Source organism: Zootoca vivipara, chromosome 4 (genome assembly GCF_965207765.1).
Source record: "Zootoca vivipara chromosome 4, rZooViv2.hap1.1, whole genome shotgun sequence".
Classification (NCBI taxonomy): Eukaryota; Metazoa; Chordata; class Lepidosauria; order Squamata; family Lacertidae; genus Zootoca; species Zootoca vivipara.
In genome coordinates this window covers 29,267,043-29,281,391 of record NC_142587.1, presented here as the reverse complement: position 1 = coordinate 29,281,391, position 14,349 = coordinate 29,267,043, and the positions used below count along the sequence as shown (strand labels likewise).

Here is a 14,349-nt window from a genome sequence, read left to right as displayed (position 1 = left end):
TAAACAGAACCTGTTGGAAACCATGAGTGCTACTAATCCATACTTCAAAATAAATATAGATAATATGCAAGCTATGATCAGCTAGCCTGTGTGACTTGAGAGATGCCAACCCTATTAAGAGAAGCCCTTCTCAAACGTTCTACACAGACTAACCGAGCCTTTCTTTATCTTGAGTCCTCAGATGTTGTTGAACTATAACGTCCATCATCATTGCTGACCACTGGTCATGCTAGCAAGGGATGAGGAGAGTTGTAGTCCAACCACATCTGGGAATTCAAGCTGTCCTGAGAGAGTAGCTCCATTTAATTCCTCCCTTTGCTGAAGTCTCCATCCATCATTATAATAACTTTATAATTTTTAAAAACTGGGGGCAGGGTTGGTTTGTTTTCTCTTCCCTCCCTGCAAATTTTCCTTTTGCGTCATGATTTTTTGACTTTAAACCTGCAGGCCCTCTTATGCAACCTGCTCTGGGAACCTCTTTGGCCAAAGAGGAGGGTGAAACAGCTTTAAACATGTAAATAACCTTTAACTGCAGTGATTAGATTCTTCCCCCAAAAGCCCCAGGTCTGAATGTACGGTATATGACATGTGTAACTCTTGCCTTCATTACTTCCTAATTATGGCAACAGTGGCAAAGAACAAAACTGGCTACAGCTCGGGATTGTTGTTGTTTAGTCGTTTAGTCGTGTCCGACTCTTCGTGACCCCATGGACCATAGCACGCCAGGCACTCCAGGATTAGTGAGAGCTTAAACAATGATCCCAGCTTTGGACAACACGTTCAGCCAAGCTCAGCCCAGTGCAGGAGTAAAATAGACTGTGGGTGGGGGGTTTACAAAGCAGTTACAAGCCTGCCTGCTTGAGTAATGCCAGTAAGATATACTTCGGCTTATTGTGGTATGCAAACTGAGGACCTTAGAAATCCAGAGATATTCTGCAAATCAGCTAAATCCTGCAAGGAAGTTAAACTCGCTTCTTCTGCAAGGGAGAGAATTCTGCAAGTCAACCTTCTCGCTTCTTCTGCCGAGGGAGTTACACTTGATAACCTCGCTGGCCTTTGCAGCAACATGAGACAAATGGAATAAGCACTTGTATGCCAACTATCTGTCATGGTCTGAATACACCCACTGCCCAGAACGGAACTGGAGCACATACCTGCCAACAGACCAAGTCCCCATTTAACCCAAAGCCCCAGGAACCAGGCATTGCAGTTTTTAAATGATGAAGTATTTAAAGACTAAAGGTTTATTGAGGGAATTTTTTCAAATAAATTTGCCAGAGGAAATAGATTTAACAACGGTATGGGATGCAAGTAAAGCCTTTATTGGAGGAATATATATACTGTACAGCAAAGAAGTAAAATTAGGAAGGAAAGAGAATGAAATTTGGAAAAAAATAAGAAAGAAAAAGAAGAGAAAGAAAAAGAATTAGTAAAAAAAGCCAAAAGATATTAATTTAGTAACACAGATTAAAATATTACAAAATGAATTATCTATGATGGTAGGCCAGGAAATAGAGAACAAAATTAAATGGGCAAAACAGAGGACATTTGAATATGGAGGCAAAGTGGGGAAATATTTGGCATGGCAATTAAGGAAAAAACAAAATGAAAAAACAATTACATGTATTGGGGGGGAGATGGACTAATGCAGAAGATATTCAAAAAATGTTTTGGTAAATTTTACAAGAAATTATATAGGGGTGGGGAGGTAAATGAAGGGAAATTGGAGAATTATTTTAAAAATCATAAGGCGATTCAGATTAGTGAAGAAGAAAAAGAAATGTTAAATAGATTGGTGTCAAAGCAAGAAATATATTTAGCCATAGCCAAACTTAAATTAGGGAAATCTCCAGGAGTAGATGGCCTTTCAAACCAACATTATAAAGTATTTCAGGATGAATTGGTGGAAGGATATAAAAAATTGGTGAATAAAATTATGGAGGAAGGAGTATTTCCAAAAACCTGGCAGGAAGCCTTTATAATTATAATACCAAAAAGGGAAGGAGGGAATGAACAAGAGGGGAATTTCAGACCAATTTTTCTTCTTAATATAGATTACAAAATATTTGCTGAGATTCTAGCTAATAGATTAAAAGGAGTGTTAAATAGGATTATTGGACAGGACCAACAAGGGTTCTTGCCAAAAAGAAAAATGGCTCATAATATGAGACTCTTCCTGAACGTGATTGAATATCTTGATTAGAACCCAAGCAAAAAGGCAGCTTTTCTATTTCTTTTTTTTTTAAACATAATTTTTATTGATTTTACAAATTACAAAAGATGGTACATACATAAACACCTTTTCCACCTTCTTCCCACCCCCCTCCATGGGTCCTCCCCTGCCACAGAAGTATCCCACGCAGGTGAACAGTCAGAAGTGGTCCATTTTATGATTGGGTTTCTGTCCTCCTCCCCCTCCCCTGCCCCCGAAGCCCCCCCCCTGCCACCAGGGAGCTCCAGTGAACCAGGGCAGTACGCAGGAGTTCATCCATCCAACCATCTATTGTCATACCAAAAAAAAAAAAAAAGAAAATACAAAATGAGAAAAAGAGAAAAAAGAGAAGAAAAAAAAAAGACAAAAAGGAAAAAAGACAAAAACAAAAAAAAAATTCATCATAATTGTTAAATTCATAATTGTTAAACCATATTTTGTGGGCTTCCCCACCCTCCCCCCTTCCCCGGTTTTCCTCCCTTATTTATCATCTTCAACAGTTTCATAGTTCATATTTTATAACATACACCTTTATATCTTATACCACTTTTAAACTAACTATTATCATTTTCGCCTAATGTCCAATCACTGAAAAATCAAACTCCCATTTTTTCTTCCCGTGCCTAATTTTTACCCCCTCTATAGGCCTCCATATTTTCACCTTTTTCCAGAATCAATTCACTTTTTAAACCTATAACTATTCCCAAATTAACCTTATTTCTTGATGCCAAGGCAGCTTTTGATAATTTGGCATGGGAGTTTATGAAAAGAGCAATGGGAAGAATAGGAATAAATGGCAAATTTCTAAATGGGGTGAATACAATTCATAAGAATCAGTCAGCTAAATTGATCATAAATGGAGAAATTACGGAGAAATTTGAAATAACAAAAGGAACACGGCAAGGGTGTCTGTTATTTCCTTTATTATTCATATTAGTGATTGAGTTTTTGTTGAAAGATATTAAGGAAGATGAAAATATTAACGGAATAAAAATAGGGAAGTTTATTTTCAAAACAAAAGCATTCACTGACGATATTATAATAATGTTGGAAGACCCAATGGAGTCAATAATAAATCTGAAAGATAAATTGCAAAATTATGGGGAATTAGCAAGATTTAGAGTAAAAATGGGGAAAACAAAAATAATCATTAAAAACATAAGGAAAATCGAATCAACCAAATTAGAAGCAGCAGCGGTATGGGAAATAGTGAATAAAATAAAATATTTAGGTATCGTAGTGACGCCGAATAATATAATTCGAGAATAATTATTCTAAAATTTGGAAGGGAATCAAGGCAGAATTAGAAATGTGGAAAGGATTAAATTTGTCATTCTTGGGGAGAATAGCGGCAATAAAGATGTCTGTTCTGCCAAAAATTCTGTTCTTATTTCAGATGTTGCCGATTGTGGGGGGAAAAGAAACATTTGAAGTATGGAGGAAAGATTTAAGTAATTTCATTTGGATGGGAAAGAAGGCAAGAATCCAATATACAGTGGTACCTCTGGTTAAGAACTGAATTCATTCCGGAGGTCTGTTCTTAACCTGAAACTATTCTTAACCTGAAGCACCACTTTAACTAATGGGACCTCCTGCTGCCGCCGCGCCGCTGGAACACGATTTCTGTTCTCATCCTGAAGCAAAGTTCTTGACCTGAGGTACTAGTTCTGGGTTAGTGGAGTTTGTAACCTGAAGTGTTTGTAACCTGAAGCGTTTTTAACCCAAGGTACCACTGTAGATTGTTAATGGATGTAAAAGAAAGGGGAGGCTGGGGAGTCCCCAACCTTAAAATATGCTTATGCCTCTGCATGCTTATGTTGGCTAAAGGAGTGGATTTTGCTTGAAGACCAGGAGTTATTATCTTTGGAAGGTTTTCGGAATTTAAGTGGCTGGCATACATATTTGCTACAGGAAAAGAAAGGAAAATATAATTTAAAAGTCTTTATTTAAAATCTGGGAAGAGTATAAAAATCTACTCGAACCAACAACTCCGTGGTGGGCCTCACCGCTGGAAATGCCAGCAATGAATAGCAGAAGAGGGGAGGGAAAGTGGTTAACTTATCAAGAGTTAATAATGAAAGAAAAAAAGTAATATTGAATAATGAAAGAAAAAAATTAATATTGAAACCATATTCACAAATTAAACGATATTGTTGGCTACACTATTATCAGTTACTGAGTATATTTGAAAAACATAAAGAGATAGGATTACAGAAAAATAAATCTAAATTACAAGAATTATTAATTGAAAATCCCAATAAAATATTAGCAAGAACATATAAATTTATATTAGAGTGGGAGCTAAAAGGTAAAGAAGTGAAGAGCGTAATGATAAAATGGGCCCAGGATGTAGGTCAACCAATCTACAAGGCACAATGGGACAAGTTGTGGAAAATAAATTTGAAATTTACAGCATGTACAGGAATAAAAGAAAATATGATGAAATTAGTATATAGATGGCACTTGACGCCAGAGAAATTGGCAAAAATATTTAAATCTAACTCAGATAAGTGTTGGAAATGTCATGAAAAAGTGGGCACATACTTTTATTGCTGGTGGAAGTTTACAAAGACTTCCAGGTTTTGGAATGAGGTCTACGATAAAATGAAAAAGATGTTTAAAATTACGTTTGAGAAGAAACCAGAGATATGTCTTTTAAATATGATCCCTGAAAATATACCAAAACATAGGAAAAATATATTTTTGTATGCATGTGCGGCAGCGAGACTACTTATAGCACAGAAATGGAAGGGGGAAGAAACTCCAATAGTCCAAGAGTGGCAGATTAAATTACTGTCGTAGAATTTATGAACTTGCCCAGGATGACTGCAGCAATTAGAAATAGCACAAAACAAAAAATCAAAGCTGATTGGAAATATGTTGAGGATTTTTTGGAAAAAGAAGGTAGACAAATGGAGTTGTTGATTTGCTTGGATTGAGACACACACAGAGAAATATATAAAGTTATTAAGTAATGAAGTATTTATCGATGTATTATATTCAGTTGTTATAAGCATATATATTTAGTTGGTATAAGCTGATATATTCAGTTGTTATAAGGCATAGCAAGGTAGGTTTAATGAATAAGGGAAATGATATACAAATGGTTGGAAGTATTTAAAAATTTTCTCTGTCTAATTTCTATTCCTTTCCTTTTATTCTTTTTCCCTTTCTTTCTTTCCTTTCTTCCTTCTTATTTTCTGAATTCTCTTTTTTTGGTTATTTATGATTTGTATTTGTAGAAGGATTATAATTTTTGTTTCTTTTTATTAGATGTTTGTAATTCTATAAATTTACGTAAATAAAGAGGATTTTAAAATACAACAGACCAAGTCCCCATTTAACCCAAAGCCCCAGGAACCAGACGTTCCAGTTTTTATATTACTGTTATTTCCAGGAGCTCTCCCAGGGGGTTCAGGTTTGAAATTTTAGAACCTTTGAAGCTGGCTGTCCTGCCCTATTTACAGCCTGGGATTTGAAATGGCTCCCTTAAAATGTTCCCTCTTTCCACAACCAAGGGTCGCTCTGGGTCATACTTGCTCCTGTTCCTCTGAAAAGCCCCTTGGCCTCCTTCACGGGGACATCCCTCTGTTATATAATGTAATGCCTTGGTGAACCCAAGCTGGGTCTGATTTAGCCCTTTCAGTTAGGCATGATAACCCTTAAGCCCGAAGCTCCCTCCCAATATCAGTGCCAAACTGGCCCCCCTTTTCAGTTAGCTGTAGATTTCCTTGGGAGCTGTCAGAACGGACAAAATCTCTTTGGGCTGCAGACGAGCTAAAGCAAGGCTGGACTGGAGAACAAGCATTCAGCCCTTAGCCCAACTTTCCCATAAACTGGTTTGAGAGGAGCTCAGGAGACGAAGCCAGAAGGTGGCATTCCAGGTATGTCGCTGAGAATTTGAATATTCTAGGTGTGTGCGAGAAAGCTAAAAGTAAGAGCTGTTCAACAGTGGAACGGACTCCCTTGGGAGGTTGTGGACTCTCCTTCCTTGGAGGTTTTTAAGCAGAGCTAGGCTGGCCTCCTGTCATGGATGCTTTCATTGAGATTCCTGGACTGGATGACCCTGGGGTCCCTTCAAGTTCTACAGTTCTACAATTCTAAAAGCACACTCCCTGATTCTCGATACATGTGAGATGCGCTATTTATCATACCACCTACAGTAAATCCCATTTGGTTTCATAGGGCATGCTCCCTGGTGTGTCTGTGTGTGTCTGTCTCTCTGTGTGTAGGATTCCAGACTGAGCTGCAATCTGGAAAACATCCTTAAGGTGCCTTAGGCAAGCTTCTTTCTCCCAGCCTTCATACACCACCCCCCACATCTGTCATATGGAGGTAATAATACTATTTGAAGTTTGGGGAGGGGTTAGTCTAAATGCTACCTGAGGTGCTCCACATAGCCCTGTAATTCTTGGTTGTCAAACTGAGGTTTCAGTTAACAGAATAGGTGGCATTGGTTGTTGTTGTGGAAAGGTCAATGATTGTTTTTAGAGAGGAATTTCAAAGGGAAGCCCTAGAATGCAGTGGCGTAGCATGTCTTCATAGCGCCCGGGATGGTTGCCCCAGGTTGCATGGAGGGCAACATGAGGAGGACGCAGCAGGCTGGGCATGCCTCCTTCCAACCAGTCCAATCGGAGGAGCACAAGACTCTTGCTTCTTCCTCATTCCCTGCCAGCCCCACACTGCTTTGTGAGGCTGGGATGTGGGATCGGACTCACAAAGCATTGCAGGGCTGCTAGGGACCAGGTGAGGAGCAAAGTGCTCCCTCGGAAAAACTGCGCCTGGGGCAAGGGCCCCCTTCAGTCTGCCCATGCTACGCCTCTGTCGCAGTGAAACTGCTACATCACAAGATCCTATCTCCATTTCTGGCATTTCATTTCCTTCTGACCCCACACCCCTGTAATTGAGAATCACGCCATGTTTGTGATGATATAGACTCTAGTTCAGCACGTCTTGTGCGGGAATAGCCAATGTTTGGTCCTTTGAAGTGCCTCAGGACTCTCTCAGGTTTTTGTTCTTGTTTCTCCTCTGAGTAACTGATTCAGCAAAGCCATTATTAGCTCCTGATCAAGGCTGCAATACTAAACCCAATTAACAGTGGGTGGGTGGGGATGACTACATGCTATTTAATCCAATGCAGCTGGCTTCGGAGCAGCCATAGGACTGCAGATCACAACATTGTCAACTTGGGAAGTGGGCCTCATACGATTACAGCTGCTACCTGGGAGCAAGGCACATAAAGGTTAGTCTTTTTGCTGCTCCTCTGGCTTGGCCAAGGACGCTGCAGCCTCCTGCTACATTTAGATCCCACCACCTTTCCTTCATGGAGTTCAAGGTGACATCCCTAGTTCTCCCTACTTCAACTTTATTCTCACAATTCCATTTCCCTTCTTGTTTCTGTAACAAACTCCTCCTTGTTCATTTTCTTTCTCTTGGAATCCCCTTTATTCCTTTCTTGTGTTCCTTAACTTTTCTTCTTCAGGTTCTACCTATCCTCGTTCAGCATTACTATCTGCAAATTTTGCTGAATTTCTCTATACTGTTATCACAAATAATTCATTTTTAGAAGTGAGTTCTTTAGAGAGCTTCTTGGGAATTTTTGCCACAAAAATGGCTCCTACAATGTGACTTGCATGTGACGCTTCTTTGTTCATGTGTTTCTGTATTTTAAGAATTTCCAAACGGCCTCATTTCAGCAAGAGAGTTTTCCCCAAACCACCTGATCTCTCTTCTGATTAACATTCTCCAATAACTTGTTAATTTTGCATTTCCAGAAACCAGTTGATTTTACCACACTTGTCAGGTTCTGATATCAATATTTCCTCAGATAGGCAATAATTTCCAGGTACTTCCTTCCTCCTGCACTTGTGAGAAAGAAATCCTTTTCCACATATGCCTTTTATTAGCAGATGGCGACTTCCCCATAAACATCTCTGGCCTCAGTCATTTACAAAGTCCATTAAGTTTGATTTTTACCTAGACGTTTATCATTTCAGAGTCATTTTCAGTGAATTCTGAATAAAAGGACCACAACTTGCTCATCAGAGGAAAACTGTGAGATATCTGACAGAGAAGTAAAGAACAATGAGTGCTACAGAAGAAGCTGAAGCTTTGAAATTGTTATTTCGGAATCAGTATTCATTTCTAATTTCAAAGGTAGAAGTATTGTCTGCAAAATTTAATACTTGCAAGGACTTTGAAACTTTCAGCTTGTAAATGGATGTGTAGAATAAAAAATGCCTTTAAATGGCAAGGCAAATCTTAGTTACAGGGGTCAACACAGCACAAACAAAGGCAGAAACATCAAATATTGTTAATGTCACTTGAATGTTTTAGTAAGAAAATGAGAAGAATTGTGAGTCTATGTATGGGACCCATTGCACAGGTGGGATACAGCAATAATTTAAAATTAACTTGCTTAAAAAACCTCTGTCACCTTTTCTTTATACAGTTCAAGGGGACACTCAACAGAAATATTTATTATATATATGATAACATTTTTGTATTTCAAAAGTATCTTGTTCCTTTTGCAAAGTCAGTAACTATAGACCATTTTGAACTCTTTCCTTTTGTACTCCCTCACCCCTTTTTGGATCCAGATTATGTTCACTGCCTCTGATCTTGGTGTATTTGATCTGCTGATGGAATCCAAGGAACCATTGACTTCAGTGTCTATTGCCGAACGTCTGGGTACCAGTCCCTTTGGGATGGAGAGACTGCTGGATGCCTGTGTTGGCTTAAAGTTCCTGCAAGTGGAGAGGAAGGACAACCAAAGTATTTCTTCTTTATTTGGAAATTTAACCAAAACTATAAAGTCAAAATACCATTAAAAATCAATTTCAGTAAATAACTTTAAACCATCAAGCCAGCAACTGAACAGAATAGCATCCAAATAAGCCTAGGGAAACATCTGAGGTTTTAGGAGACATTTGAAGCACATGGAACTTCTCATATATAACTGGAAAGGGCTTTTTTCCAATAGGTTTGCAGATGACACTCTCCTTTCATTATTGTAAAGGGTGATTTGTCCCATAGCAGGAGAGATGGTCTGTTAGATGTGCTGGTACCTAGTTGTTTACAAATGTCAGTGAGAAAGCTCATTAGCAAATAGCCAGCTAGCGCAGGTCACTAAGCACCAATAAGGGATGTGGCTGGCGCTGTGGTCTAAACCACTAAGCCTCTTGGGCTTGCTGATTGGAAGTTCAGCGGTTTGAATCCCCGCAATGGAGTGAGCTCCCGCTGCTCTGTCCCAGCTCCTGCCAACCTAGTAGTAGTCAAAGCATGCCAGTGAAAGTAGATAAATAGGTGTTATTGTGGCGGGAAGGTGAATGCCATTTACCTGTGCTCTGACTTCCGTCATGGTATTCCATTGTGCCAGAAGCGGTTTAGTCATGCTGGCCACATTACCCAGAAAGCTGTCTGTGGACAAATACCGGTACTGGCTCCCTTGGCCTGAAAGTGAGAAGAGCGCCACAACCCCATAGTCGCTTTTGACTAGACTTAACAGTCCTGGGATCCTTTACCTTTTTACTTTTTTACATTCAGAGTCTGTCCTCCTGGCTTAGATGTTACAATGGAAAAAAAGTTGCCTGTGATGTTCATATATTTCTAATACTTCGCTCCAGATCTCAGAATGGCCACTCCTAGTGGCTGCTTATAGCAGGCATAGGCAAACTTGGCCCTCCAGATGTTTTGGGACTACATCTCCCATGGTCCCTAGCTGACAGGACCAGTGGTCGGAGATGATGGGAATTGTAGTCCCAAAACATCTGGAGGGCCGGGTTTGCCTATGCCTGGCTTATAGCATTGGCGACCATATGGCAGCTTTGTACCCTGAAGTTCCACTGCCAGCAGGTGAAGGCCTAGTCTTTCCATACTTTTCTCTGGAAGAGAAGCTGGAGAGTTGCAGTCCCGGTGTTGCACTTTTTTTTTACAATGCGAGCAGCATGCCGTGGAATCATAGAAATGTGTCTTCTGCCTCATCATCCTTCTTTCAAGCATTTTGTCCCTGCAGAATTGGGGAAGGAAAGGGGCTTTGCTCAGATGTGTGAAAACGTTAATCTTTTGTCCCCTTCATTTTAAGCACTTTATGGAAATACCGAGCTTGCCAATCTCTACCTTGGCAAAAGAAGCCCAAAGACTCAGTATTATTCTTTGAAGTTCAATGCTGAATTTGTCTATACGAGAGCCCAGCACCTGGCTGATTCTGTGAGGTGAGGAGAAGGATAGCACTGAAGTAGAGAACTTAATGTCACAGTGATGCCACCTGTCCTGTATAATACAGGATTGTCCCATAAATGTAATGGATCTAATGTAATGTAATGGATCCTTCCTCAGTAGGGCTGATTCCAGATGAGGAAACACTAACCTTCCTGCTGCTCACCCACAATTGCCTTTCTATATTGTCAGACATCTCGTGCTTTTTCTGTTTGCCTCTCGCTGTGCTCAGTTCCTAAGTAGGAGCTGGCATGACATAACTACTGTGGGATGAGACATTTGAAGATTAGCACATATTCACGATATAACCCTTATAGCTAATACTATTTAATGACACCCATTTATTCTTCAAAATGTTTATTTATTGCTGAAACACTTCTTAGGTTGTAGATATACACTTTTTATAATGAAAGAGAGAGAGAGAGTGCTACAACACTATTAGGTTTTGATGTTATTTTCAACAAAATGATTAAAAACAAGACCACTATCATAACAACTGCTGCAATTAACCATGTTGCTAAAATGGCTGTGAATTTAAAGTTAGATTTTTGGTAGTATGGTATTATGCTTTATATATTGTATTATGATATTTTGGCACTATAGCAAAATATATAAAAACAGAGCTTTATAGCATTTATCTTATAATACTGTACTGTTCCTCACTTTTGTTTACAAACATTTTTTACGGATTATTAAAAGATTGATAAAAAGAGTTTAAAAAATGGTAAAACAAAGACGTTACAAATAAACCTATGAGTGGTAGGCACAGCTTTGACAACAAATGTAATTGTATGAGTAGTACACTTGGTTTAGTTGTTTTGTTGAAGAATTAAAATTAAAATTCTGTAGTTATCATGCTCATGTTTTCTTAAACTAAAACAAATATTCTATTTCAGGGAAGGAGAGGCTCAGACATATAGATTAAGTGACAGTTCTACAAAAAATTTCTATGAGGCTATGTACAGGTACGGAAAAATTGTATTTTTCTAGATCTTGTTTAATTTTAAAGAATGGGCAAAGCTTTCCCTTTCACAGGAAAGATTCAAATTCTATTGTGTGATCTGGACAGCCCCTCCCCTTACCTGGACAGTCCCCTGACAACGCCTCCCCCGGCGGGGTTGGACGATTGGCTGGGGTAGGCGGAGACCCCAGGTACCCAGCCTGGGGAGGTAGTGGCCACTTCCGAACTACCAGGGAGTCAACTCTGTGATCCAGGGGGCTGCGCACGACCACGCAAAAGTCGCCCCCCGTTTAATGTGGGGAGCAGTCATTCCCTTTGCAATCTGTGTGAAACCTATTGCTAACTTGTATTCACCTGATGTCTAAAACTAGATTCCCTGCTATCAGGTCTTGCATTACAGAAACTACATAGGTGGCAACTCCTAGGAGCCGTGGGAGCTGCGGCCCACACAGTAAAATATTTGAGGAGGTAGATTCCCCCCCCCCAAGTTGATGGACATTCCCATTCAAATGGTTGTGTGTGCACTGCATCATGTGATCAGTTATGAGGAGCGGGGCTTACCTGGGCCCACACTATATTTTATTCAAGTTGGCACCCTAGCAGACTAGTTGTGAAGACCCTGCCTTGTTTGCTTCCAGTATTTTCCGATGTTGAAGCAGAACTGCTTCCAGTCATAGCAAATAGCCTTTTCTGAGTCGGGTGAGAGGAACAGGTACATTAAATGATGTATTATTATTATTATCATCATTAGTAATAGTAGTAGTAGTAGTATTTAAATTTGTGTATGTCTTATGGATACATCCCATCATGATCTGTCCACTGGTATCAATGGGAAAAAGAAGAATGAGGCCATAGACGGGAAAGGAAATCCACACACAACTAAAAAACAACAGCATTATGTAGAATATGGCTCCTGTTTAGAACCATCCTCTCTTCAAAGATATCTCTTCTGTTAACTGGCAATGCAATTTTGAATTACTAGAACAGAGAGCGGCTTGCGAGAATTCATGGAGTTTATGCGTGAGATGTGGAGTCTGTGTGGTCGAGATGTGTTGAATGCCTTTGATCTCTCTCATTTTCCACTCGTTTGTGATGTGGGAGGTAAGTACCATAAATTATCACATGTCTTCCTATCCTGGCACTCCAAAATCATAAGGCTGCTGTTGTAGAACAGGAAACATCCCTCCATGACCCAAGCTCTGAACTATCAGATCCTCAGAACTTCAAAAGTGGCACATACCGAATGAAATGACTAGACAGCCACCTACCTGGTGTGAGATCTTAGAGATTCTTAGAGATTTGCAGATGAAGTTTTGGGGAAAGCTTTGATATACACAACATATTCATTTTATCCTTTGGTTCTCCCCTTAAGGATGTAGTGGTGCCCTCGCAAAGGAATATATTTCATTGTATCCAAATTCTACAGTGACCATTTTCGACCTACCTGAAGTAGTGGAAACAGGAAAGAAGCATTTTGTCTCCTCAGAGGAACACCGGATTACATTTCATGAAGGTAAAATGTTCTTTTATCCTACAAAGGTTCCATCATTCTTCCGCTAACAAACAAGACAGGCATGCACTAAGCAGGGATCGAGAATCAGTGAGCCTTCAGTTATGGTTGGACTACAACTCCCATCATTCCTGACCATGTGACTGGGGCTGATGGGAGTTGAAAATTATGAGAACAGGACTCTTATGTTAAGCTTTCCCTCTTTTCAGTAGAAGCACCAGAAGACAGAAGTGCACACCTTATAGCTACAAATTTGAGAAAGATAAAATGAAGTACTGTATACTTTCTGTAAGAATAATAATTATTTCACCGGATCTCTACTTGTTTTATTTCAGGTGATGCTTTTAAAGATCCAATTCCAGAAGCTGACCTGTATATTTTGGTTAGGATCCTACACTGCTTTAGTGAGGAGAAGTGTGTGCAGCTGCTAACCAGACTGCACAAAGCCTGCAAGCCTGGTAGGTGCATGGTGTCAAAGGTGTTTCCTGTTGGAATTAATTCTCATACGAATCTGCTTGGATTTCCCCAAGGCCCCTTCCCCTTATGTCCATATGCCACTCAGGCTCAGCTGCATTCCTTTATTTCTTGATCTTCTGATCCCAGGATACTTGGGCAAAGTAACATACTGCTTTTTAATATGTAATGGTGCGTCTTCCATGTCCTATTCTGAAACAGGTGGTGGAGTTCTAGTAGTGGAAATAGTTCTCAATGAAGACAGAACAGGGCCATTCGAAGCTCATATGTATGCTGTGGTCATGCTGCTTGTTACTCAAGGGAAAGAACGGACCCCGTCAGAGTACAATGCGCTTCTCAGTGCCGCCGGCTTCAAGGATATTCAGCAAAAGAAAGCAATCCTCTTTGATGCCATTTTAGGAAGAAAATAATGTTGACCAAAACATTCTATGAGTGCCGTGTGACTGAACGGATATATTTGAGCCTGATTCTTTGCAGCCATAACCAAGCATGCTTGCTACCCTGGATCTTAGCCAAAAGGCCAAGAAGCGATGGAACTGAACGTTTTTAACTGCTATACTGTACTTTGGCAAATCGTCGCTATGTGGAAATATTTCGCACCCTTTAGCATTACGGTTGGATTCTAAGAGAAACTAAGACAATAATAAAAATGGCTATATCTAAACCGCTGTTGTATTAGTAGTTGTCATATTTTTTATAGCAGTGTTTCTCCAGCTGTTTTTAAACTACAACTCCCATCATCCCCAGCTACCAGTGGACAGGGATGATGGGAATTGTAGTTCCAAAACAGCAAGTTGGGGAAACACTGATTTATAAGTTGGTTTCATAGAGAGATCTTGAAGCAGTTTCCTTCTTCTAGATGGAAGTTGGTTGGTTGGTTGGAGCTGATGGGAGTTGAAGTCCAGCAACATTAGGGAGGCCACAAATTCCCCATCCTTGTCTTAGAGTATTGGACCAGGGCCACAGGAAGCTCCC

The 14,349-nt window shown here is 39.9% G+C and overlaps 1 protein-coding gene across 3 annotated transcripts; it reads left to right on the top strand.

Annotated features, from left to right (window-relative positions):
* Window positions 1–17: 17 nt before the first annotated feature.
* LOC118085694 (acetylserotonin O-methyltransferase) lies at window positions 18–14,038 on the top strand. Of its 3 annotated transcripts, none has more exons than XM_035116634.3 (9): window positions 18–6,096; window positions 8,209–8,368; window positions 8,812–8,986; window positions 10,296–10,425; window positions 11,326–11,394; window positions 12,373–12,491; window positions 12,763–12,903; window positions 13,236–13,358; window positions 13,576–14,038. In XM_035116634.3, exons 2-9 carry the CDS (start codon window positions 8,297–8,299, stop codon window positions 13,782–13,784), a joined length of 1,038 nt encoding a protein of 345 aa, XP_034972525.1. In that variant the 5' UTR covers window positions 18–6,096; window positions 8,209–8,296; the 3' UTR covers window positions 13,785–14,038. The 3 variants fall into 3 exon arrangements, with proteins under 3 accessions (XP_034972525.1, XP_034972526.1, XP_088523779.1); XM_088667653.1 differs by lacking the exon at window positions 18–6,096 and adding an exon at window positions 6,176–7,454; XM_035116635.3 differs by lacking the exons at window positions 18–6,096; window positions 8,209–8,368 and adding an exon at window positions 6,173–7,454.
* Window positions 14,039–14,349: the final 311 nt, after the last annotated feature.